The sequence below is a fragment of the Chamaea fasciata genome, unplaced genomic scaffold, assembly GCF_029207755.1.
Source record: "Chamaea fasciata isolate MVZ Bird 193981 ecotype frontalis unplaced genomic scaffold, bChaFas1.0.hap1 SCAF_16, whole genome shotgun sequence".
Classification (NCBI taxonomy): Eukaryota; Metazoa; Chordata; class Aves; order Passeriformes; family Sylviidae; genus Chamaea; species Chamaea fasciata.
This window is the reverse complement of record NW_027094101.1, coordinates 9,540,887-9,565,378: the sequence shown is the minus strand read 5'-3', so window position 1 is coordinate 9,565,378 and position 24,492 is coordinate 9,540,887. Positions and strand designations below refer to the sequence as shown.

The 24,492-nt window shown below is 47.8% G+C and overlaps 1 protein-coding gene across 1 annotated transcript; it reads left to right on the top strand.

Moving 5' to 3' along the window:
• Positions 1-424: 424 nt before the first annotated feature.
• On the top strand, positions 425-24,412 carry LOC136297700 (mesothelin-like). The gene is made up of 29 exons (XM_066197831.1): positions 425-1,245; positions 2,120-2,199; positions 3,933-3,970; positions 4,308-4,329; positions 4,441-4,468; positions 5,493-5,577; positions 6,698-6,859; positions 7,588-7,790; positions 7,925-8,016; positions 9,069-9,199; positions 9,647-9,768; positions 10,469-10,631; positions 11,372-11,587; positions 12,360-12,530; positions 12,909-13,055; positions 13,188-13,237; positions 13,738-13,858; positions 14,229-14,314; positions 15,052-15,181; positions 15,453-15,643; positions 17,582-17,672; positions 18,344-18,455; positions 18,714-18,904; positions 19,250-19,396; positions 20,245-20,378; positions 21,306-21,433; positions 21,944-22,038; positions 22,584-22,773; positions 23,426-24,412. Exons 2-29 carry the CDS (start codon positions 2,154-2,156, stop codon positions 23,518-23,520), a joined length of 3,387 nt encoding a protein of 1,128 aa, XP_066053928.1. The 5' UTR covers positions 425-1,245; positions 2,120-2,153; the 3' UTR covers positions 23,521-24,412.
• Positions 24,413-24,492: the final 80 nt, after the last annotated feature.

Here is a 24,492-nt window from a genome sequence, read left to right as displayed (position 1 = left end):
CCCACGATCTGGAATGATGGAACGGCGGAATATCCTGAGTGGGAAGGGATCACAGGGGTCATGTGTGCCAACAAATCCCACCCTGGGCATCCCTGGGAGCAGAATCCAAACATTCCTGGAGCTCAGCCCATTCCCTGGGGATCTGCTCAATGCCCAGCACCCTCTGGGGGAAAACCTTTCCTCCCTGACCCTCCCCTGGCACAGCTCCATCCCACCCCATGGCCTGGCTGGCTGACAGAACTTCCATTCTTCTCCTCTTCTTGTATTTCTCTTCAGGATTTCCCAGCTGGAGGTGACTTTTCAAGAAATTCCAACCATCCCAAGCTCCTGACGCAAAATTCCCCAGTGCCAAACGTTCCTGGAGGGAGCAGCTCCATCCCGGGAGCACAGACATTGATTTTTGTCCTGTGCAGGAAGGAGAGAATCCGTCCTGGGAACACACACTGATTATTTTTGTCCTGGGCAGGGAGGGAGTGAATAGGGAGGGAATCCGTCCTGGGAGCACACACTGATTTTTTTTGTTGTTGTTGTTTTGCTTGTTGGTTGGTTTTTTTGTTTGTTTTGGGGGTTTTTTGGGTTTTTTGGGTTTTGGGGTTTTTTTTTGGAGGCAGTGAATCCATCCTGAGAGCCCACACTGATTATTTTTGGGGGTTTTTTGGAGGCAGTGAATCCACCCTCAGAGCACGCACTGATTTTTTGTTTGTTTTGTTTGTTTGTTTGTTTGTTTGTTTTGGAGGCAGTGAATCCATCGTTGGAGCACACACTGATTTGTTTTGTTTTGTTTTGTTTTTTGGAGGGAGGGAATCCATCCTGGGAGCACACATTGATTTTAGTCTTGTACAGGGAGGGAGCAGCTCCATCCTGGGAACACACATTAATTTTTGTCCCGTGCAGGAGGAAGTGAACAGGGAGGGAATCCACCCTGGGAGCACACACTGCTTTTTTTTTTTCTTCTTTTTTTTCTTTTTTGGAGGGAACGAATCCACCCTGGGAGCACACCCCGATTATTTCTTTCTTTTCGGAGGGAGCGAAGCCAGCTCTCCGCCCGCCCTGGGCACGCCGGGCATTGCCCAAGATCGCGGTTATTCGGTTATTTGTGCCGTTTGCGTTCCCAGGGAGCCGGGGCTGTGCCCGAGGTGTGCCCGGGGCTCCCGATCCATCCCGGGGGAGCCGGGACCACACCCCGGCTGTGGGTGAAAAGGAGCCGCTATGGGCCGAGCCCGCCCAGAGCCCCGACAGCCGCCGGTGAGTGTCACACGGTCCCCTCCTGTCCCTCTGCCACCAGCAGTGAGCTGCTTTAACTAACTCCAAATTCTGCTCGGGCTTTCCCGGACCCCTCGGGAGTTTCTTCTTTTTATTTTATTTTATTTTATTTTATTTTATTTTATTTTATTTTATTTTATTTTATTTTATTTTATTTTATTTTATTTTATTTTATTTTATTTTATTTTATTTTGTGTGTGTGTGTTTTCCTTGGGGTTTTTTTGTTTGTTTTTTTGAGGACTTTTTTGGGGTTTTTTGGGGGGGTTTTGGAGTGTATTGAGGTGATTCTTTTTGGTTTGTTTTTTTTTTTGTTTGGTTGTTTTTTGGGGTTTTTTTTTGAGTTTTGGGGTTTTTTGGTGGGTTTTTCTGTTTGTTTTTTGGAGTATTTGGGGGGTTTGAGGGGGGTTGTTTTTTTGGTTTTTGTTTGTTTGTTTGTTTGTTTGGATGGTTTTTCTGGGTTTTTTGGGGGGGTTGGGGTTTTTTGGGGATTTTGGAGTGGGTTTTTTGGTGGCGTTTTTTTTTGTTGGTTGGTTGTTTTTTTGGGGGGGGTTGGGGTGGGGTTTTTTTGTTTTGTTTTGGGTTTTTTGGTTGGTTTTTTGGGGTTTTATGGTTTCTTTTTTTTTCTTATTTTTTTGTGGGGGATTTTGGAGTGGTTTTTTTGGTGGGTTTTTTTGGTGGGTTTTTGGAGTGTTTTTTGTTTTTTTTTTTTTTTTTTTTTTTCTTCCCCCTGCTTTGGGTCAAAATTTAGGGTTTCTGAAGGCTGTTGCCACGTCCAGATTTCCACACCACCTTTAACTTCCCTTTCTGAGTTCGGGCTCGTTGGCATCATTAATTTGTTCCTGTTTGGTTTTTCCAGGCTGAGCTCAGGTGATTCCCAGAGCTGTCCAGAAATGTCTCCTCTGCTCCCGGGGCTGGGATTCCTCCTGCTCCTGCTGGGTGAGTCTGCCCGTGGAGGGAGGGCTGGCCCAGGAGGGTTTTCCATGCCAGAATCATCCCCAAAGGGGAAATTGTGCTGCCAGACCATTGAATGTGATGTTGGTTGTTGCTCTAAACCCTCAGCCTTTCCTTGTCCTGCTGCTTTGTGGATCTGTGAGTGAAATAATTTGGTTTTGGTGATAAACAGGGTGGGAAGGTCCCCCTGGGGTTGGTTCTCCTCCTGTCTGCTCCCAGCTCCTCTTGCTCTGGGCAAAGCTCTTAAGGAATAATCATAATTAAATCTGATTACCTCTGTATTAATTGAGCAATAAATCCCAGAATGGTTTGGGTTGGGAGGGAACTTAAATCTCATCCAATTCCACCATCCCAGGTTTCTCCAAGCTCCATCCAGCCTGGCCTGGGACACCTCCAGGGATGGGGAATCCTCTGGGAATTCCATTCCAGGGCCTCCCCATGTTCCCAGGGAACAATTCCTGCTCCAAATCCCATCAAGTTTAAAGCCATCCCCTGTGTCCTGTCCCTCCAGCCCTTGTCCCCAGTCCCTCTTTGCTCCTTTTTCTGTTCACTAGTGACGGCTCCCCATGAATTAAATTATTACAAATCAGGCAGTTAAGAAAGGCTGTTGTGCTAATGGAATCCTCATCCTGTCTGCTTTAGAACTCCCTTTCCTCATGCAGGTTTTTTTGGGATTATGGATTCATCCACACCAGGAAAGGCTCCTCCATCAAACCGTGGCTGTGGAGCTGCAGAGTCCTCACTGTGTCCCCTCCCTGCTCCCATTCCACTGCTCCTGCCCCTCCAGGGACACCTGGAATCTCCACTTTCCCCTTTTTTTCTGTGCCTGAGGGATGCTGAGCTCGGGGAATCTCGGGTTTATCCTGTCTGTGCCATCCCTGGGGCTCCCACCCCGGCATTTCCCACCTTCCCAGCTCCGTGGAACTGGCAGAGGGAGGTGGGAGTTGGCATCAGGATCCCTCTGGAAGTTGGGAAATGAGGGGTGGAGAGTTGTGCAGAGCTGCCAGGAAATAAATCCTTTTCCCCCCCATAAATCCCCTTTTTTCCCCATAACTCCCTGCCAGACTCTGGGGCAGGACAGGTTGAGGGACAAATTCCCACCCCAGCACGGGGATTTCGATCCGTTTGAGGCTTTAACAAGAGAAATAAATGAAATTCATCCCAGGCTGTAGACACTGCAAAGCTAAAAGCAGATGGGAGGACAACCCTGGTGATTCCTGGGCTGATCCCTGCCCGTGCAGGGAAAATCCTGGAGATTTCCACATCCCTGGGTGTTGTGTCTACCCTCTGGGGACAGATCCAGGACATCCCTCAGTGTCACCTTGTCGTGGCTTTGGTTTGCTCGTTTTTAACACGTTTATTCACAGAAGTGTGCTCGGCTTTTTAGTAATTTAACGAGGTGTCAGTATTCCAAACTCATCACTGATTAATTTTGTTAATCAGAAAAAGTTGCAAACGATTTTTCTTTTAAAAAATCCCTCCTGGAGTTGGCTTCTCTCCTCACCAACTATTAATGAACACAAACCCAACACACACCCGGGCACAGCCAGGCTGAGCTGGCCGGGGGGGACATTGTGGCTGTCAGCCCTCGGGGAGCACAGCAGGAGGGACTCTCTGAAATCCCGGGTTAAAAACCAGCTCTAAACCCCTGTGGGAACGAGCTGTGTGCTGGCTTTGCTCTAAGACCAGCTCTAAAACCACGGCACTTTGTCTTGCAGGGTGGCGGGGAGCTGCTGCTGCTGCTGGGACGGAGCTGGTAAGGCAAATTTGTGTGTTTCAAAACGTTCCAGGGTGGTTTGGCTTGGAGGGAAGCTTAAAAATCAGCCACTTCCAGCACCCCCTTTTCCCCTGGAACCACACTCAAATCTGAGTTTGAGTTTTAAACCGGTCACCAGGGGAACATTCCCTCCTCATGCCTGAGATACAGAGAGATACAGAGATACAGAGCCACAAACGCGTCCTGGAGCTCTGGATTTGGGGGTTGGCTGTGGCCAGGTCACATCCCCACCCAAAGGGCTGCAGCTCCCACCTGCCTGTCCGCAGGGATCACAAATAATCGATTTTAACACCTTTTCTCTTTTCTCTTGGTGCAGTGCTCCAGCTCCCCCGTGGATGGTGAGTTCCCTTTCCAAACGTCCTTCCTCAGGAAAACCCTTGGAGGGTTCTGTGTGCCAATTCCTCTCACAATTCCTTATCTTTGTCTCTTTTTATGTTTTGGGGGCTCAGAATCTGCCGTGTGTGCCTCGGTACAGAGGTAGGTGAGCTGTGCCCAGAGACTGTGGCAGCATTTCCTTGAGAGGGACCCTGGGAATTCCTGGATCCCTCTGAACACAGAATTTGTGGGGTTTTTTTTCCCCCGAAAAGCCCCGGGGTTGCCTGTGGGGCAAGGAGGGCTCTGGTTGCACTTGTTCAAACAGTGAAGGGAAAGTGCTTTTCCTGGGGTTTTGTGTCTGTGCAGGACAAAGAAAGGCAGGGCCAGGCCCTGGGGAGGCAGCCAAGAGCCTTGGCACCGGTGCTGAGCTTGTCTTGGCTCCAACAGCTCCACTCCAGACCACTTATACCTGATTTATACCTGATTTATACCTGAGGGTCAACAATGCAACAATGCAGCCCTCCCCTGCCCCTGCTGCCAGCCCTCCTCATCCTCTGTGCCCTGTGTGGGCTGAGCTCTGCTTTGGGAGGATCTGGATCCCTCCTGGGGGAACAATCGGGAGCCAAACGCTGCTCAGGGGCACGCAGGTGCCGTGGGGTTGTTCGTCCAGATGTGCTCTGGGCTGCTGAGGGGCAGCCGGGTCACAGCTGGATCTGCCCCCAGCCAGTCCTGCTCTCATCTCCCCTCCCAGTCCTGCTCACATCCAGTTCTGTCCCAGTTTTCCCCCAGCTGCCGGCCCATCCCCTTCCAGTTCCCCTTCCAGTTCCCCTTCCAGTTCCCCTTCCAGTTCCCCTTCCACTTTCCCCTCAGTTCCCAGCCCATCCTCCCCCATTTCCCCATCCAATTTTCCCCATTCCCAGCCCATCCTCTCACAGTTCCCCTTCCAGTTTTCCTTGCAGTTTCCCCTCAGTTCCCAGCTCATTCTCCCCCAATTTCCCCCTCCAGTTTCTCCCAGTTTCCCCATCCCATTTTCCCCCATTCCCAGCCCATGAATTTTCCCCATTCCCAGCCCATCCTCTTCCAGTTTCCCCCACTCCCAGCCCACCCTTCCCCAGTGCTGTCCCTGTTTTGTTTTCCCCAGAGCTGTCCCTGTTTTCCCAGTGCTGTCCCTGTTTTTTTTCCCCAGTGCCAGCCAGGAGCAGTTCCTGGAGGTGGCCCGAGGTCAGGGGTCCCCGTGCAGCCTCACCTTTGGCCAACTCGCCTGTGCCCAGGTGAGAACCATCCCCTGCTTCCCTCTGGGATTGGTTTTCCTTGGCAATTCCGTCACTTCTGCCTTAAAAACACCCCCAGCGGAGCAGCCAAAGCTTTTTTCAGCCACCCCAGCCCCGAGGTGTGGCAGTGCCACCCTCCAGGGGACACCTGCCCTGTGCCCAAACCACCACGGGGACCTTTGGGCACCTTTGAGAAATGGGGATTGCCTTCTGCAAACCGAGAAGGGAGTGGGGGCAAAGGGACTTTCCGAATCGAATTGGCTCTTCAAAATTGGCATCACAGCTTTGAAACGGATTTCTGCTGGGAGGGTCACCCTGGGCCCTGGGGTAAAGGACAATTGAAGGGTAAAAGGCACAATTGAGAGGGGTAAAAAGCACAATTGGAAAAGGTAAAAGGCACAGTTGGAAGGGGTAAAATACATAATTGGAAGGGGTAAAAAGCATAATTAAAAGGGGTAGAAAAGCACAGTTAAAGGGGGTAAAAAAAAGCAGAGTTGAAAAGGGTGAAAAAAAGCACAATTGGAAGGGGTGAAAAAAGAGCACGGTTGGAAGGGGTAAAAAAACCCCAGAATTGGGAGGGGTAAAAAACCCCACAATTGAAAGGGGTAAAAAAAGCCACAATTAGAAGTGGTTGCAGTGTGGAAAATTCCACCTGGACTATTCCAGGTTTACTTTCTTCCCTGCTTTTGTCATTATCTCTTAAGTTGCTGCCAGTAATTGCAATTAAATTGACAGCAACTTGTGGTTTTTGGTAAATATCTCTAACAAAAAGACGGCGTTTCTGTAAAGATTTGTCAGTGGGGGATTTGGGATTTTTTTTTTCTTGGTTTTGTTTTCTCTTCTACTGTTTGTAAACTGCTTCCCTGAAAAAAAAAAAAAAAAGTTGGGGAATTAAAAAGTCGCCCATGGAAGTTTCTAGTTAGATCAAAAATTTCGGAAATTTTGGCAAAATTTGGGTTTGGTTTTTTTTTTTTTGGATAAAGTTTTAAAACCTGTGCCAGTGTTTTAAAGGGAAGAATCCCTTCCCAAATGCCCAGGTATGGGGGGTGATTTCCCCTCTAAATAAAACCTGTCCATTATCATCTTTATTTCCATTTCCCTTCTTTTTTTTTCTCTCCAGGAAACTTGGCTCCAGGACCTTCAGGATGATTTCCTCATATCCTTATATTCCTGCCTGGCCTCTCAACCTCCCACAGCTGTTGATCCAGAATATTCCATCCTGTTCTTTTCCAAATATGATGCCGGGAAGCTTTTGGCCTCCCTGACCGTGTTCAGCCAGAGGGTGAGAATTGCCTCCGATGGAATTGCCTCAAATCCAGGGAATTTTTGCTCTGTTTGCTCTCCAGGAAAAGGCTTTGTTAGGAATATTAATCCACAAACACCAGAGGTTTATGTCCAGAAAGGAGACAGAGGGGTCCTTTGACTTTATTGGAATAAAGGGAGAGGCCATGGGGCATTTCCCCTGGGGTCTCTCCGATTTTTGGAGGATGCAGCCTCCTTTTTATCCCAATTTCCCAGCCCCATTTCCCTCCCTCTTTTCCGCATTGCCTGAGGTACTTGAGAGTTCCAGATTTCCTGGAGTGTCGAATACCTAAAATTCCCCTTTAATGTACAACTCCCCTTTAATTTTTATGGAATTCATGGGTTTTCCCCATCGTTTCTTTCATTTTTTCAATATCCAATTTCATTTACCAGCCAACCTACAGCTGGTTTGTAAAGGCAAAAATCTTCTTTTCCATTCATTAATCAGTGAAATCTTTCCCATTGTTTCTTTGATCTCTCAGTGCTGGTTTTCTCCACCAGCAGACCCAGGGTTTGTTTGTGTAGACAAATCTGTCATTCCTCTCAGCTTTATTTCAAATCCCTTGATTATTTCACCTTATTTTGGAAAGAGCCCCGTTCCAACCAACACAATCCATCCCTAGAGTTCAGATTTTCTTGGATTTTTATCGCTGCCTGCTCAGAATTCCCTGGAATTCAGGGGTTTCCTCTCTCTTCTCCTGCTGCCAGTTCTCCCAGGTGCCCCTTTCCCTGGAGTGGAGCCTGGTTTTCATGAATGGTCTGTGGGAGAGGCTGCTGCGGGTGCCTGGAATTGAGACCCCCCCAGTGCTGTTCCAGTGGCTCCACGAGGGACTTGGACCATTCCTGGTGGAGCCCCGGGTCTTTGGCTGCCTCCGTGCCAAGGATGTGTCCTGTGAGGAATTCCAGCAGGTGTAAGTGTGGAGTGTCCCCTCTGTGCCACCCTGGAGGGGGAGAAATCACTTTGGGAAAGGATGGGATTGAGAAAATCCGTGTTTTTTGTGAGAGCCCAGCAATGTTTGAGGTGTTTTTTCCTTCCCTTTCCCAGTGTGGCTGCCCTGGATGGGATCTATTCCCAGCTCCCTGTGGAGGAGCAGAGGAATCTTTACTCTGGGATCAAGCACTTCCTCATCCAGGATGGTAAAGGGTCTGATTTTCCTGGGATTTTCCTGGTTTTCTGTTCACGGGGCTGAGGCCTCGCAGGGTTTTTGTGAATCCCCGACGGTAATGAGTGGACTTGGGAATCATTAAATAAATTAAATCATTAATAAGGCCTGAAGGCTTTATTAATGATATATTTATTAATTATTAATATTAATTATTAATTAATTAACTACTGTTAACCCAGGGGTTTTATAATCCAGCCCAGCCAGGATTGTGCCGATTTCAATTCACTGCATTTGCTGCTTGTGCAGGGTTTGGTTCTGGGAGGGAAGAATCCAGCCCAGGCAGGAGCTTCCATGAATATCCTGCAAAAACCTCCTGCTGCCTTTGGAGGGAGGAAGGAAGAGCCTGGGGATGGAACATTTGGAGGGCTGGGATTCTTTTATTCCGGGGAAAATTAATTCTGGATTCTATTCACAAATTCTGGGGATTTGTGATGTGAACACGTGGGTTTGAGTGTGAGGTGTGAGCAGGGCTGAAACTTTTTGTACCTATTTAAGGAACAGCTTTTTGTACCAATTTGGGAAGAGTAAGACAGTTGTTAATTAGGAATCTTACAGGAATGAGCACAAGTGGAGTGTCTGAAGAACTAAAGCTTGCTCTGAGGGTGATGCCACGAGCAGGGCGGTAAAAACAGCCCAAGAATAGGGAAAGAAACAGAAAGGGTGGAGCCAGTAAAGACTGAATGACTATTAATTGCAAGGGAAGAAAATGAAAAGAATGAAAAAAAGTAGAAAAAAGCAAAAGAAAAAAAGTAGAAAAAAGACAAAACCATGATGGCATGGAATAAAAAGCCACAATAAAAGTGCAGAGGCGTGGTTGTACTGAAGTATAGGACGAGTGGATATTCTGAGATGTTTTGGAGGAGCAGAGTTTAAAGGATGCAATTCTGCTTCATGTCAGACTGTGCTGTGTAAAATCAGAACTTTGATGGGCTAAGGCCTCTCCCACCCTCAGCAATCCCCAATCCCCGCTGATTCCCTGCCCCAGTTCCACGGTGTGTGTTTTCCTGCCCTGTGTGACTGCAGAATCCAGCCAGAAATGCTTCAGCGAGGCCATTCCTGGCCTGAATTCCACTGCCTGGTTTCGGAATTTCCTGGCATCCTTCCTGGAGCACGCCACCGTGGAGGACCTGCAGCTCTTTGGGGATGAACCAACAGTAAGTGGAGACCCTGGGAGGTCCCAGAGCAAAACCAGAAGCCCACAATGGTTTGAGTTGAAAGGATTTGAGGGTCACCCATCCCATTCCACGCTCCCACTAGCCCAGGGTGCTCCAATCCCACCTGGCCTTGAAATTCCTGTAATTCCTGCCGGCAGGAATATTCCTCTTGTTAATTTGAGAAAAACAGTCACTGCAATTATTTCCCCCCATCGTGTGATAAGGGGGACTTGCACAGAAGTTGGTTTCACAAAGGGAATTCTGCAGTGAGAGGAACAACCCCAAACTTGATCAAGTTGAAAACAACAAAAAAATAAACCTCAGCACCACTTTAAACCCAGGTGAAACCCCTGAGGTTGGTTCAAACTGTCAGGATTGAAGGATCCATCTGAATTACTTTCCCTTGTAATTTTTTTTTTATTTTTTATTTCTTCTTTTCACCCTCAGCTTCAAAAGTTTGCCAGGGATCCAGTGAATATGGAGATGGTTGGGAAGCTCACCCTGCTCAGGGAGACTGCTCTGTACTACACCCTGCTCCTCACCTCTGCTCCTGCTTTTCCACTCTCAAGGTATGGAGCTGCTGCCATCTCATCTCCTGGCATGGCTCAGTGTGGGACTGGGACATAGAAACACTTTCAGTGGGGATTTCATGTCAACCTCTTTAAGAGCTCTCTTCATTTTCCCTTTCTTTTTAAGTGTTCCCTTCATTTTCCCTTTCAGAGTTCCCTCCATTTTCCCTTTCCCTTTAAGGATTCCCTTCATTTTCTTTTTCAGGGTTCCCTTCGTTTTCCCTTTCCCTTTGAGGGTTCCCTGCATTTTCTCTTTCCCTTTGAAGCTTCCCTCAATTTTCCCTTTCCCTTTTAAGGTTTCTTTCATTTTCCCTTTCCCTTTAATGGTTCCCTTCATTTTCCCTTTCTTTTTAAAGATTCCTTTCTCTTTCCCTTTCAGGATTCTCTTAATTTTCTCTTTCCCTTTCAGGGTTCCCTTCATTTTCCCTTTCAGGGTTTCCTTCATTTTCCCTTTCCCTTTCAGTGTTTCATTTTCAAATAATCCCACTGCCCTTGGCCTTGAGGAGGGCCAGACCCCAAATTCTCTTTCCTGGGCGATGATTTCCCTGCAGTGCCAGCTCCAGCTGGTGGCCAGCGCTGCCTCCGGGGTTTTTCAGCTCTCTGAGCTGGAGCTTTGCCATCAGCAGAGCTAAAACGACGGGGAAAAACGTGCCTGGAAAAGAGGGGAAAAGTCTGGCAGCTTCTCCTTTTGTCCCTGCAGCCTCCCAGACGGATTTATTTGTTACCTGAGCCCCGGGGCGGTGAGAAACCTGAGCAGGGAGGAGGTTCTGGGAGTGGCCCAGAGGCTGGGGAAGAGCTGCCCCTGGACCAAGGGGACGCCTGGAGGGAGAGTTCCCTCCTCCCTGGCATCACACGAGCTGCAGGTGAGCGCTGGGAGCCCTCTCACCTGCACAGAACCCTTGTGTCCCCTCCTGTCACCCTCCTGGGGGTCACCTCGTGTCTCTGCTGTGGTGCCTGGCTGGGTTTTCATCCCCTCACAGTCCTCAGTGGTGGAAATGGCACCATCCAAAACCTTCAGCAGGACAACCCGAGGCAGAAATCCGGGGATTTGAGACTTCCAGAGGCTTGTGGGATGCAATAAGAAGAGTTAGAATGTGTTTGGAAGAGCCAGATGTGTTCAGCTCTTTGGGGTTTAACACCTCTGAGGGCTTCCAGCCCCTCACAGAAAATGGCTTAAAATAACTTTGTGAGACGACCCCATCGAGTGTGTCTTGAAAAAGCAAAAAAAGGTTTTAATAAAAGAAGAAAACAATACCAAAAACAAAAGAACAAAGCTGCTCACAGTGCAGGGACAGGTCCCACACACCTGCTACAACACCCCAAAAATGCTCTGAGAAGCCTTGTGCTCTCCCTCGAGCATTGAAGGATTTGGGTGGGGTTTTTTTGCCAACAAAAAATACAGAACAGCTACATTTCTGAGGAGCAGCTAAAGAGACCCAGCACTGTTTGAGCCAATTGTGATCAGGAGGGCATGGAAACTTCTAGAGTTCTTCCCTTACGAGGTCTTGGGGTGAGACTGGTGCCCTTCTCCTTGTCTAGAAAGCATCTCCGTGGTGCAGTCACTGCTGCTCTGACCCTGCTCTGTCTCCCTGGTGCTCTGCAGGTGGCCTCCTCCCTGCTGGGGGGTTTGGAGGATTTCTCCCCAGCAGTGCTGGCAGCCCTGGGCCAGGCTGCGCTGGGGCTCTCGGTGTCCAGCATCCAGAACAACATCCCCGGGGAGCAGCTGGGAGCAGCTCTGCCTGCCCTGGGGAGGCTCCGTGGCTGGAGCCCTGAGCAGTCCAGGGCCATCATCAACAAACTGCTCCGCTCTGGATACCAGGTACTGACTCCACAAATCCAGGGAATTCCCTCCTGGGAAGGTGTTGGAGCCCTGGGCACTGAGGAATTCAGGCTTTCTGTGCTGGCAGGCATTGACCCCCCCGAGCAAACACTGCATTGGACTGAGGCCGTGGAAAAGGCTCCCAAAATTGAGTGACAGCTCTGGGATTGCGGGTGTGGGGTTTGGATAGAAGTGTGTGATAGCACAGAGTCCTAAACTTAGAGTTTAAGGGTTTAGAATATGGTAATGTATATATAAAGCAAGATGGAGGTTTTAGGCTGAGTCTTTCTTCTTTCATCTTCTCCATGGGTGGTGTTTTGTAATTGGGTAGAAAAATCCACATTGTGGACCACGGGTGGTTGGTTATTGAGTTAAAAGCAAAAATAATTTAGGTGTCATTTCATAATTGGACAATTTGTGCTTTAAAGGCCTTGTAGAGAAAGAGGCCATTCTTTACCTTGTTAACTTGAAGTGCTGTAGAACTCACGACTTGTAAGACTGTAATATGGATAAGGATTAATAAACATCTGAGTACAAATATTTAATCCTGGCTCCGGCAGAAAAGGAGATAAAAAGCACAGGAAGGGTTTCAGGCATTGGAAGTGCCCAGGGAGATTTGGAGTGCCCATCCCTGGAGGTGTCCCAGGAATTCCTGGAGGTGGCACTCCGAGCTCTGGGCTGGGGACAAGGTGGGGATCAGGCATAGCTTGGATTCAGGGATCTCCAAGGTCTTTTCCAAGCTGATTTTTTTTTTCCTGGGATTCCCTTGCAGCTCCTGGATGGACAGAGCTTGGCAGAGCTGGGGACTTTGGTGGGTGGCCTGAACAGCAGCACCCTCAGGAGTTTGTCCCCAGATGTTGTCCTGGAGGCCATCCAGCTGCCAGGCTTTGCCCGGCACATAGAACCTCTACCCTCTGCTCTGAAAAGGACCCTGGTGGAAAAGGTGACCTTGGTTTTATCTCCTCAGGCCTCCCAAGGCAGCAGGGCTGGGAGCAGAGCTCACCTGGGGCCAGGTGTGCCACAGCTGCACCCCCAGGCAGGGTGGCAGCGGGACAAGCCACTCCTGTCACTGAGTCTGTGTCACTGTCCTGGGTCTGCTCAGCCTCCTGGGGACAAGGGCAGCAGGGATTTGTTTTGTGGGGTGGTCCCAGAAACGACTTCCCAGCTGATGTTCCCAGGGAAAGAATAGAAATGGAGCAGGATTAATTCCATCCTGGAGGTCTTTTCCCACCTGAACAATTCTCTGGTGCTGATGTTGCCGTGGTTTGGGTTAAACCTGGGTGAGATTGCCTTGCTTTGTTCTCTTGGGCTTTTTTTCAAGGTTTCCTCCAGGGTTGGCCACCCCTCTGAGCTGGTTAAAGTCATCCCCAGTGCTCTGGCCAGCTACATCCCAAAATCCCTGCTTGTTTTTGGGGAAGAGGAGCCAAACCTGCAGGATCTCAACGATAAACCGTGGAGCAGAGACCAGGTAATGGGGGGTGGGCTCCTCCTTCCCCTCCCTGCCAGCCCTGCCCTGTGTGGGGCCAGGAATCCCACAAACACCCCTGGAAAAGGAGCAGTTTTCCCTGGAAAACCTCTGAGCTCTGCCTTTGCTCCCCAGGCTGCCATGTTTTTCGGTGATGTGGTGAAGGCAGAGCCTGACATCAGCAGGTGAGGGTTTTCCTCCTCTCCTTCCTTTTTTTTCCTGTTTGTTTTCCTGGCAATCCCCACATTTCCCGTGGTGGGATCCACAGAAACAGATGGGAAATAGAATGTGAACCCAAACCCAGACAGGGAACCACAGAGATTCACCAGGGCTCAGTGTTGGTTCTTTATCTGAGTCTGAAATTCTCAGTTTCAGCTGTAAAATCCACTCAGAGGCCACGTTTTCTTTCTAAAATGATGCTGCTGGCTCAGGCTGCAGCTGGAATCTTGCCCCAGATTACCTCTGGAATGCATTTCCAAGCAGGGAATGCATTTCCAAACCTTCCAGAGGGCAGTTCCAGGGATTCATTCAAAGGGGCTGATGCGTCTTTTGACGTGTTTGAGATGAAAATGACCAAAACCATGATTTATATCTGGAAAAAAAACAGCGAGGTCAGCACTGTCCTGCTCTGAATTCACCTTCCTGGAGGCTTTTCCCTTCTGATTTTCCTGCTGGGAATTCCCAGGCTCTCCCAGTCTGTCCTCCAGGGCTTCACCTGTTCAGCTGCCAGCGCCGTGGGAGCAGAGAGGTTCCAGGAGTTGGCCAAAGCCATGAGGAAGAAGAAGGTCAGGCTGGGACAGGACCAGGTAAATCCCCACATTCCCGAGGGTTTGGGATTGTCCTGAAGGAAATTGTTCAGCCAGGACAACCTTTGGGGTTCAGGGGCTGGAGAAGAGATGTGTCAGGGGGCCGAGGGTGGGTTTTAGGGGAAGGTTTTTACCCCAGAGGGTGACCCAGGGTCAGGGGAGGTTCTTAGGGTGCTCCTAATGTCCTGGGTGTCCCTCCCACAGCTCTGAATTTCCCTGAACACAGGAGAAATCCAAACCCTCTGATTTCCATCTTTTTTTCCCTCTTTTTTTTTTTTTTTTTTTTTTTTTTAAATCTTTGCATTATTTTATATTTCCTCGTGTTGCCTGGTGATTCCTCTCTCTGATTCCATCTCTGGTATCCTTCCAGCTGAGCTGCCTGCTGAAGATGGTGACCCTGGACGGGATTCCCGAGGATTTGGACACTTATCCCAAAGAGCTGCTGCTGTTTTTGAGGTGACTGTGCTGTGGTTTTTGTGATGTTCCTTTAGTACTCCGTGGGGAAAACAAGGATTAGTTGATAACCAGGCTGACTAATTTGATTTGTAGCTCAGAGTTGTTTAGGCCTCTTTCTGGGGAATAAAAAATGGGATTGCAGAAAGCTGAGGGTGGGTGTTATTTCATTGGAATAAAATGATTTTTTTATTACTATTTATTAGTTTTTAATTTCGGTTATTATTTTTATTATTTAGTTAGTTATTTATTATTTTATTGGAACAAACCCTTCCTTGTGAGGGTGGGGAGACCCAAGTTTCCCAGAGCAGCTGAGGCTGCCCCATCCCAGGCAGTGTCCAAGGCCAAGTTTTAGCATTTCCCAAGCCTCAGAATGTGCTTTTCCCTCACGACACCAAAGAAAACAGGGAATAAAGTGGATTCCCCTGTTCCAACACCTTCCCACTGTGGTTCTGTACCCAAACCTGGAACAACTTCAGGCTGTGTCTTGCACAATGGATCCCTTAAGGCGAAAACTGATTTTAAAGAAAACTGAAACTTATTTTAAAGAACTTCAATCTTTCAAACGATTTTTAAAGAACCAATTGAAGGGATTTTTAAAGAATTTAATGACATAGAAGAAAACTGGGGAAGAACAGCTCGTGGGGTTCAGTGTTCAGGTGTGGAAGGTGTTTTATCACACACTGGGGTGTGTTGAGCTCGATCTCATTCCCTAAAATTCCTGGAGTTTTTCTTTCCAGCCCCTCAGACTACGCAGCCACAGGGAGCTGCAGGCAGTTCTTCACCAGTGTTGGGGAGGCAGACGTGGATGTTCTGCCCAGAGAGGCCCCTCGGAGGCAGCAGCTGCTCCGGGAGGCTCTGGAGTGTCTGGTACCAGGAGAGGGATTTGGGGATGGGGCAGGGGGATTTGGGGATGGGGCAGGGGGTTTTGGGAATGGGGAAGGGATTGGGGATGGGGCAGGGGATTTGAGAATGGGGCAGGGAATTGGGATGGGGCAGAGATTGGTATCCTGCAGGGGATTTGGGATCCTGCAGGAAACTGGGATGGGGCAGGGGTTGGGATCCTGCAGGGATTTGGGATGGGCAGGGATTGGGATCCGGGGATGCTCCATCCCAGTTAACACCTCTGCCTTTATCCCAGAGAGTTCCTGGCACACAGATAAACGAGGAGAACGCCGGGGTTCTGGGCAGGCTGGTGTGTGACCTGCCTGGGGACTACATCAGGAGCTCTGGGGGGAGGCTGCTGCAGGATTTGGGCCAGTGTGGATCTTTCCTGCCCGAGCAAGGAGTGGCCATCAGGGACGTCCTCAGCAGTGGCAACACCACCTTTGGGTACGGCATTTTCTCCCTTAATCAAACCCTGTTAAGGCCTGAGTGAACTCCAGCTTGATCAAAAACCCCAAAAAACTTGATTGCTTTTGAGCTTTCCATTGATGTCTCTTATGTTGTTCAGCTGAAATTATTTCAGCTGAAAGGCCTGGGTGAAATTCTCCTGGAAAATAAGTGTCTCTCTTGCTCGTTATAAAAGCTTTTCCTCTGGTGTGTTTTTCGTTAATCAAACCTCTCTGGCTGATCACAGGTGAGTTCCAGCTGTTTGTCAGGCGCAGACTTCCAGGAAACGTTCTGCCTCCACCTGTCCACTGAGAGGTGTTTGACAAATCCCCCGTTCTGACACAGGGGGAAGCAAAATATTTAAATATTTCCCTTCCTGCGTCAGCTGCCCTGAGATCTTGGCGCTGGATTGGGCCCCAGTGAGCCACAGGGATTCTTTGGGTTCCACAAAGGACAAGAATGTGTTTGTTCAAGGCCGTTTTCCCTCCCTGATTCACGGCCCCGACAGCTTCTCCTGCTCTGCTGCAATGAGGTTTTGTGCATCAGGAAGTGGCTGAGGCGTTTTAGGGTTTAAACGCTCTGTTTTCTCAACGTCACACATGACAAGGATGTAATCCTGGGGGATTTTAACGTGGGGTTTGTTCAGTTCTTCCTTGACAGCTGGTTCCTGCTCTTTTTTTTTTTCCTCGTTTTCTTGTAGCTTTGTGTGAGAGATAGAAATGAGACGGATGAGAAATTTGTTTTTTCCTCTAGAATGGCTGAATTTTTATTGTATATAGCTCATTTTTCTATGATATTAGAAGGTACTTGGTTTGAATTTAATAGGTTAGTGAGTTACTGAGACTTGGTAATATATATGTTTATAAAGCTTTCATCTTTCTAGATAGTTTACATTTTTTTAAACAGATTTTTATGGGATAGACTTCTTATTTTCGTTGGTGCAAACTGTTTCCTTGCAAGAACAGAGTGTTATTCTTTGTTACTATATGTAACTCTGTAATATGGAAAAATAGCTCTGTTATTCTTACATATTGTAGATACGTAAACTGATTTTTATTTTTATAATCTTCTTTTCTCGTGGGAATTTAATTGGTTAGCTTCGTTAGACTAGTAAGGTTCAAATGATGCTTTATAAGGCCTTATAAGTACAAAGCCTGTTAAATTACATTTTATAATTTCTTTTATAAGATTTTTACTTCTATGAGTGAAAAACGAGGTTTACTTTTTTGGTAAAATTTTAAAAGTTAAAAAAAAAAGACAATTAGGAGACAGAATAAAGTGAATAGTTAAATGGCTGAGTGTCTGGCATTCAGCTAAGGACACCCCTTACCCTCTTGGAAACACTTCTTTAAATGTGCACTAGTACATTTAAAGTATTATGTTGCGTATTTAAAGTAATATGTTGCATCTTTCAAGACTCTAATGCATTATTTAAACATCCCTTTGAGTTTGGATGGGTTTCTTTTGTTTCAACCCCTCCCAGCCTGCCTCTATTTTATTAATCCAACATTTTATTACTCCTTGTGGCTTCATCTCGCAGATAAATTTCTTGGTGGCTCCACTTTGTCGTCCTTGATAAGAGAGGATGAATAAATTCTTCTTTTGGGGTTCTGGGGTTTGTTACTGTTATCTTCATTTAGATAATCTGAGAACGTGGGGAATTTCTTGATTACCTTTCTTATTTTTGATTATCTTTCCCTTTTTAAAATTATCTTTCTTATTTTTCTGAGTTAGCTACATGAACACAAAGTATTTTATATACCATGCTACAGTCTAAGATATATGTATATATCTTGCACTATTTTTCAGTTTTGTTAATAAAATAAACTATATTTATACAGCAAAGTTTTCTAACATTATACACATAGCATTAATTTTTAATTTTTGTGAAAAGCCAATGATATAATGTGCAGTTATGCACCATATTTTTATCTGCAGGCCTCCTGCAGCGTGGTCAGCCTTCACCCTGAGGCAGCTGAGCGGGCTGATCCCTGTGCTGGATCACAGCATCCTGCAGCAGGTCCCCAAGGTGGGCTCTTCCCGCGGGGCTGGGGGAGTTTGGGGAGCTCTGCTTGGGGCTTGGAGCGTGGCTGGAAACCTGCTGGGGGTTGTTGAGCCAGCCTGCTGCCAGCAGTTCCTGGGCTGGAATTCTGGAAAACGAGAATTTGGGGGTTTAGGATGTAGGAATATGTGTGAGTTGACATGGAGGATTTGGGTGTTGTCTGAGTCCTTCTTCTGGGCTTTCTTCTTGACTCTCTTCTTGACTTTCTTTTTGACTTTCCTTTTGACCTTCTTCTTTATGTTCTTCTTCACTTTTCTTCTTCACTTCCTTCTTCACTTTCTTCTTCCTCACCTCCACCTTCTCCTCCACCTTCTTCTTCACGCGTGTGGGTGGTTTTCTGTAATTGGGTGAAAAAACTCTGCACTGAGGGCCTTGGGTGGTCATTACTGGGTCAGAAATATAAATAATATCGGTGTCACCTCGTTATTGGGTAATTATCACTCAAATCACCTTGGGAAGAGTTAGAAGCTCTCCATTTTACCCTTGTTTCTCTAACCTGCTAGTTAGAGCTCACAGCTTGTGAGTCTGTAAATAGATAAGAAATAAAAAATATTTATAATGTTCCAAATCCAAACTCCAAACATCCAGGAGGCACATCCAGGATTCCCAAACCCCCCGACGGTCCCTTTTCCTTGCAGAAGGCTTTGACCACCTGGCTGAGGAACTTTTCCTGGGATTCCCACCTGTCCAGGGAGGAGCTGGCCGCCGTGGTCGCGGAGCTCCAGCCCCGCCGGCACAAGCGAGCGGATGGTACAGAAGCTGCCCCTGACCCAGGGATATTCCCACTGGGATTTGGGGTCACTCCAGAGCTTCTCAGGCCTTGGGAGGGGCTCCCAGGGAGGTTTGGGGTCCCCCATCCCTGGAGGTGTCCTGGGAACTCCAGTGCTGGTGACAAAGTGGGGGTCGGGCACGGATCAACCTTGGAGGTTTTTCCAACCAAAACGATTTTGGGATTCAAAGCTCGGAGAGAAAGGATTGAATTTAACCCTGAGTTTGCCGTGGCTTCAGCAGATTGCCCACCTGACCTGGAGATAACGGACGAAGTTCTGGATGATGACCTGATGCCCACCTACTACATCCCTGCGGAGCTGCTGCGTGCCTGCCTCAGGAATGCCTCCCTGGAAAACCACTTCTCCCAGATCTTCACCTACCCCTTCAGCATCCCGCAGCTGGCTGTGCTGAAGGAATACCTGTATGAGGTAACACCAGCCCCAAAATGTCCAATTCTGTCCAATTCCCACTGAGTGAATTGCTCAGGGCCTTGTCCTGGCGAATTTGGGATCTCCAAGGATGTGACTCCACTGTCTGTCACCTCCTCTCCCAGGGTTTCACCACCTTTACTGGGAAAACATTGATTTCTTATCTGTTATTTCTATATCTAATCAGAGTTTTGCTGCCTCTTCGCCCTCAGCCTTTCCCCTCTGAGAGGAACGTGGCTCCACCCTCCCTCCAACCCCTATCAGAGAGTTGAAACCAGCACTAAAATCATCATTCCACCCTTTCCCTCAGCCCCACTGATACCCATAACAGCTCTGTCTCCACAGAGGTATCCCAATGGTTTTCCCGAAAATCTGCTCTCCAACCTGGGCCCGATCCTGTCCGACATCTCCCCGGAGGAGATTTCCACCTGGAAGATGAGTTCAGCTGACATGTTGGCCGCCTTCCTGAAAACGGAGCCCTCGGATGCCCAGGTAGGGGCTTGGCTTTGCCTCCCTGGATTTGGGGTTGGTTTGGGATTAACTGAGCGGGTCCAGAGGTGGGGTCAAAGCACCTTTGGTGCCACAATTTTGGGTGGCTCAACGGACAGATTTGAAACTGTTCCATTTTATTTTTGTCTTTTTCTTTTGGGGACGGAACCACACGTTGGGTGTTGGAACCCTGGGCACTGAGAATTTTAGGCCCCCCCTGAAAATTTTAGAATTTCTTGACCCCTGAGTAAACACTGCATTGACCTGAGGCCATGGAAAAGGCTTCCAAAATTGAGTGACAGCTCTGGGATTGTGGGTGTGGAGTTTGGATAGAAGTGTGTGATAGCACAGACTTAGAAAACCTTAGATTTTTCTAAAAAAACCCCAAAACTTTAAACTTTAAAAACTTAGAAAACTTAGATTTTAATGTTTTAGAATATAGTAATATAAATACAAAGCAAGATGGAGGATTTAGGGCAGAGGCTGAGTCCTTCTTTTTCACCTTCCTCTCCATGGGTCTGGGTGGGATTTTGTAATTGGGTAGAAAAATCCACATTGCAGGCCACGGGTGGTTGGTTATTGGGTTAAAAGTAAAAAATAATTTAGGTGTCATCTCTTAATTGGAAAATTAGTGCTTAAAAGACCTCGGAAAGAGAGAACAGAGCCATTTTTCACTTTGTTAGTTAGAACTCACAGCTTGTGAGAGTGTGACATAGATAAGAATTAATAAACATCTGAGTCTGAACACGAAAACCTCGAGCATTTAATCTCGGCTCTGACAGAAGGAAAGAAGAAAACAAACCCCACGGTTTAAATTCAGATTAAATTAATCTAATTAATTGTCTCTCCAGGCCTCAGCAGCGATTAAACGCTACGTGGAGCTGGGCAATGCCCTGAACGCCACGGCCCTGGATGCCATTGGCAGGAGGTACCTGTGCCTGCTGAACAGCACTGAGCTGCAGGCCATCCATCCCTCCAGCCTCAGGTGAGCCACACACGGGGCTGTCCTCGGCCCCTTCCCACCCGTGCCAAGAAAACCCTTTATCTGACCCAGAGGTGGGTCTCTCTCTTCCTCCTGAGAGGGGTTTTACAAGGATTTTATTCCGTTTTCAGCCTCCTGAGAAGGGTGAGATGCTACAATTCACGCCATCGAAATTAGGAGCTAGACTATTTCTTAATTATAAGACATTAAAAGTGTTTTTTTGGCCTATTAGTTTTTGCTTCTAAGTCAACTATCTACTAAAATACTCTACAAATCCATTTCCTACACATCATTTTCCTTTTTCTTTTTTTCCCCTGCTCTCAGGGAAAGGGAATTTAGGAAGCACCTTAGAACCCGCTCTGTGTCGGGGTTTAAAACCCACTGGTGCCCATCCTGCCAGGCAGGGCTCAGATTTCCAATCAAACTCTCTTTATTTCAGCCCAGCAGGCTGCAGATCTCACTCTGTGCCTGCTTTCATCAGTGAAAGGGTTAATAAAATTAAATTTCCTGGAATTACTGAGCTGTTAAGGTTGCAAAAGGCCTCTCAGATCATCACCCAGCGCCGTGGTCACCACCAAACCACGTCCTCAAGTGCCACATCCTCGAGGTTTTTAAACATTCCCAGTTTGAATTCCTTTGAAAGGCTGGTAAATGAAATTAATTCATTAATTAATTCCTGCTTGGCAAACACACGAATTTATTGGGCACCATCAGGGCCATCATCTCTTGAAGGATAAATTCTCAGCAGGAAACTGGGCCATTGTTTTTCCCTCTCAGCTTCTCTCTGTAAAGCTGCGAATTAGGGATCACCTGTGCTGTGCAGACAATCCCAGAAAATGGAAAATTTCCCTTCAGAATACGGGAAAATTGAACAGGTTGAAGATAATAAAAACTTTTCTCACCCTAAATCTTTATTTTTTTTTTCTGCAGGCTGGCATCTCTGGATCCTTCAGCCTGCTCACAGGAGACGAAGAACCTCCTGTACCAGAAAGCCAAGGAGGCTTTTTCTGACCAGCACCATTTACCTGCTTACTATGAGCTGATTTTACCTTACCTGGGTATGTAAAAAACCAGGGGAAAGAGAATTCTTAGCCACAAACCAAATGGGCGCCAAAATCCATCTAAGATTTGGGAATTTTCGAAGGCAAGTTGTTAAAAGTTTGTCTTTCCAACTTGTAGGTGGCATAAAATATTACTGAAGGACTGTGTGCCTGCTTTGAGTTGCCCAAATCTTTTTCCAGGGAAAATCAAGCTCAGGATTTATCTCACAGCCCTTTTCCAATGTCACAAAATCGATTTTTTTTTCCTTTTTTCGCCCTGTTAAACCAAGAATTTCCCCAAATTCCTCTCACCCTTCTTTGCTCTGTCTGGCATCTCCACAGATTTTTAATGCCCAACAAAACAACTCCCAATAAAATAAAAAAGGAGGAGCATCCTCCACATATTTTGCAGTTGGTCCTCACTGTGTTACCAGCCCCAAGCTAATGGATTTTGGAGAAATCCTCATTTTGTGCAGAGCTCTTTTGGGGTCTCCCACCCTTTGATATTCTCCTTTTTTTTGATACCAGGGGGGGCTCCTGCTGCTGACCTCAAGGCTCTCAGCAAGGACGACGTGAACATGAACATCAGCACCTTTGTGACTTTGAGGAAAGAGTCTCTGATGGTGAGCTGGAGCTTGGAATTCTTCCATTCCTTGAGTTTTGTTGTGTTGAGTGCTTGGGTTTGGTTGCGTTGTCCGCTGATGGAAATCAGGAGAGGTTCCATCAAATCCGGGTTCCATCAAATCCAAATTCCTCCTGTTAGAGCAGCAGAAAGTGGAGAAAGGGCCTGAAATTCCTTGAAAATATATAATTTGGAGTCCTGGGTGGATGCAAAGCCGGTGGAATTCTTTCAGGACAGGCTCTCACAGTGGCAGGGGACAGACCCACCAGGCCACAGATGTCCAGACAAGCCAATGCCACCAATTTGGGCAGAAATCCCAGAGATTTCAGCAGGGATGGGACCCCCCAGCTGGGAGTGCAGGAGATTTGGCACCAGAGGGCACCAGAAAAAAGAGGAACCTTTGAGGAACCAGCAGATCCAGAGGGAAACTCGTCCCACTGAAACCACCCACGGGAATTTCTCTTCGCAAACCCCATCACTCCCCTGGCCAGAGGGCTCCTTCCCACCCCCAATCCCAATGCCAATCCCTGTGATTTCTTTTCCTAGAGCCTGACACCCCGTGAGGTGCAGGGCCTGCTGGGGATGAACCTCCCTGAGCTGGCCCAGTGGCAGAGGAGGGCTCCAGTCTGGGATTGGATCCAGGTGCAGAAGCAGTCGGAGCTGGACCAGCTGCACATCGGGCTCACGGGGGGCACACAGGAGGGCTACATCAACATCGTCACCCCCAAATTCCCAGGTAACTTTGGGACCCCTGGTTGGTTGGGTTTTCGTGGTTTATTTTGAGGTTACGGCAAGGATTGAAGCTTGGGGCAGCTCTGCTGGGGAGCCTGAAGCCCCCGCAGGGCAAATTCTGGATCCAGTGTGAGGAGTAATCCTGGAATCCCACTGAGTTTTCCTTCCTGTGTCAGTTGTCCCCAGATCTTGGCACTGAACTGGGCCACAGTGAGCACCAGAAATGCTTTGGGTACTAGAAATTCATTCTTCTTTCCTTAAGAACAGAATGTGTTTGTTCAGGGCCGTTTTCCCACCCTGATTCATGCCCCTGACAGCTTCTCCTGCTCTGCTGCAATGAGGTTTTGTGCCACAGGAAGGGGTTGAGGTGTTTTAGGGTTTAAACCCTAAGCAGGAGCGCCCATGCTGAACACCCCAAAGGAGTGAGGCACTTGGGGCTGTGAGGAGGATTAATTTCTTGGATTTGGGCTTAGAGACAGAACCAGAGTGGTTTGGGTGGAAGGAAACTTGAAGCTCCTCCAGTTCCAAGCCCCAAACTCAGCTTGGTGTTTGGGCAGGCCAAGAGAATCCCTGGGGGGGGCACAGAGGGATGATTTCCCGTGGAGGAGTGGTTCACTCACTGATTTCTTTGCTCTAATCCCCTCTTTGTCCTCCAGCAATGTCCTCAGCCCCTCTGGGGGTCGTGGCCACGGCGTTCCACCTCCTGCCTGCCCTGCTCCTCAGTGTCCTCACGGTGTCCATCCTGTCCTGACCATCTCCTCCCACGGGGAACCAGCCTGTGACGTGCTCTGAGCCCTGGCACGAGGAGTGCCCAGAGCTGCAGCAGCTGGGTCAGCCCAGGACTCACTTTTAGGTACTTTTCGCTTTCAAATCATTTGGAAAAAAAAACAAAACAAAACAAAAAACAAGCCAGTTTTGTCTGAAGGGAAGATTCCAGACTCTCTGGTGCAGGATCTTTGCCTTTGGGACAGCCCAAGCCCAAACCACTGCTAAACCCAGTCTTAGTGCTGGGTTTAAGGTGAGTTCTGCAGGTTGAAAATGACATTTCTCAGAGCCTGACCTCGTGACACTGCCAAGACCTCAGGCTGGGAATGAAGTTTTCCAGCTGCTTGTAAATAAATCCTGGGAATGAGTAAAAATGCCAGAAGCAAACTGATGAGTGTCTGCTCTTCCTTGAGGCTGCCCTCGCCCTCCTGTCCTCCTGTGTCCCCCAAATTAAATTCTCAGAACGCCAGGATCTGCCTGTCCCTGGTCCTTGGGGTTGTGGATGTTCAGCATTTAGGAGCTGAGCCTGTCCTCAGCTTCCTCATGTGGAGGGAAAGGAACTTTGTGCAAGGTTTTCCAGATTAATTTTTTCCCCATTTCTTGGAAATATCTGTCCAAAAAAAAAACCCCGCAGTGAAACCTGTATCCAGCTCCTGACATCCCCCTTTCCTCCAGGAGGGAAAAAGGGATTTATGTCTTTTATATCTCATAAATCTTCATTGTCTGAGCTTTATAGAGAGGGAGCAGGTCTGTCCTTCACGGCAGATTTTGGATTTATGCTGGAAAAGCTTCCCAACAAAGCACTAAACACCTCAAAGAACACGTTGGATTAGGAAAAAAACCCAGCTGATTGATGTTTTATTGTATAGCCCTGAACAGTAATCAAGATAAATTATCTCCAGCTAATCATCCCGTGAGAGTCTGTGTGTGGTTTGCACAAACCTCGATCAGAAAGCAG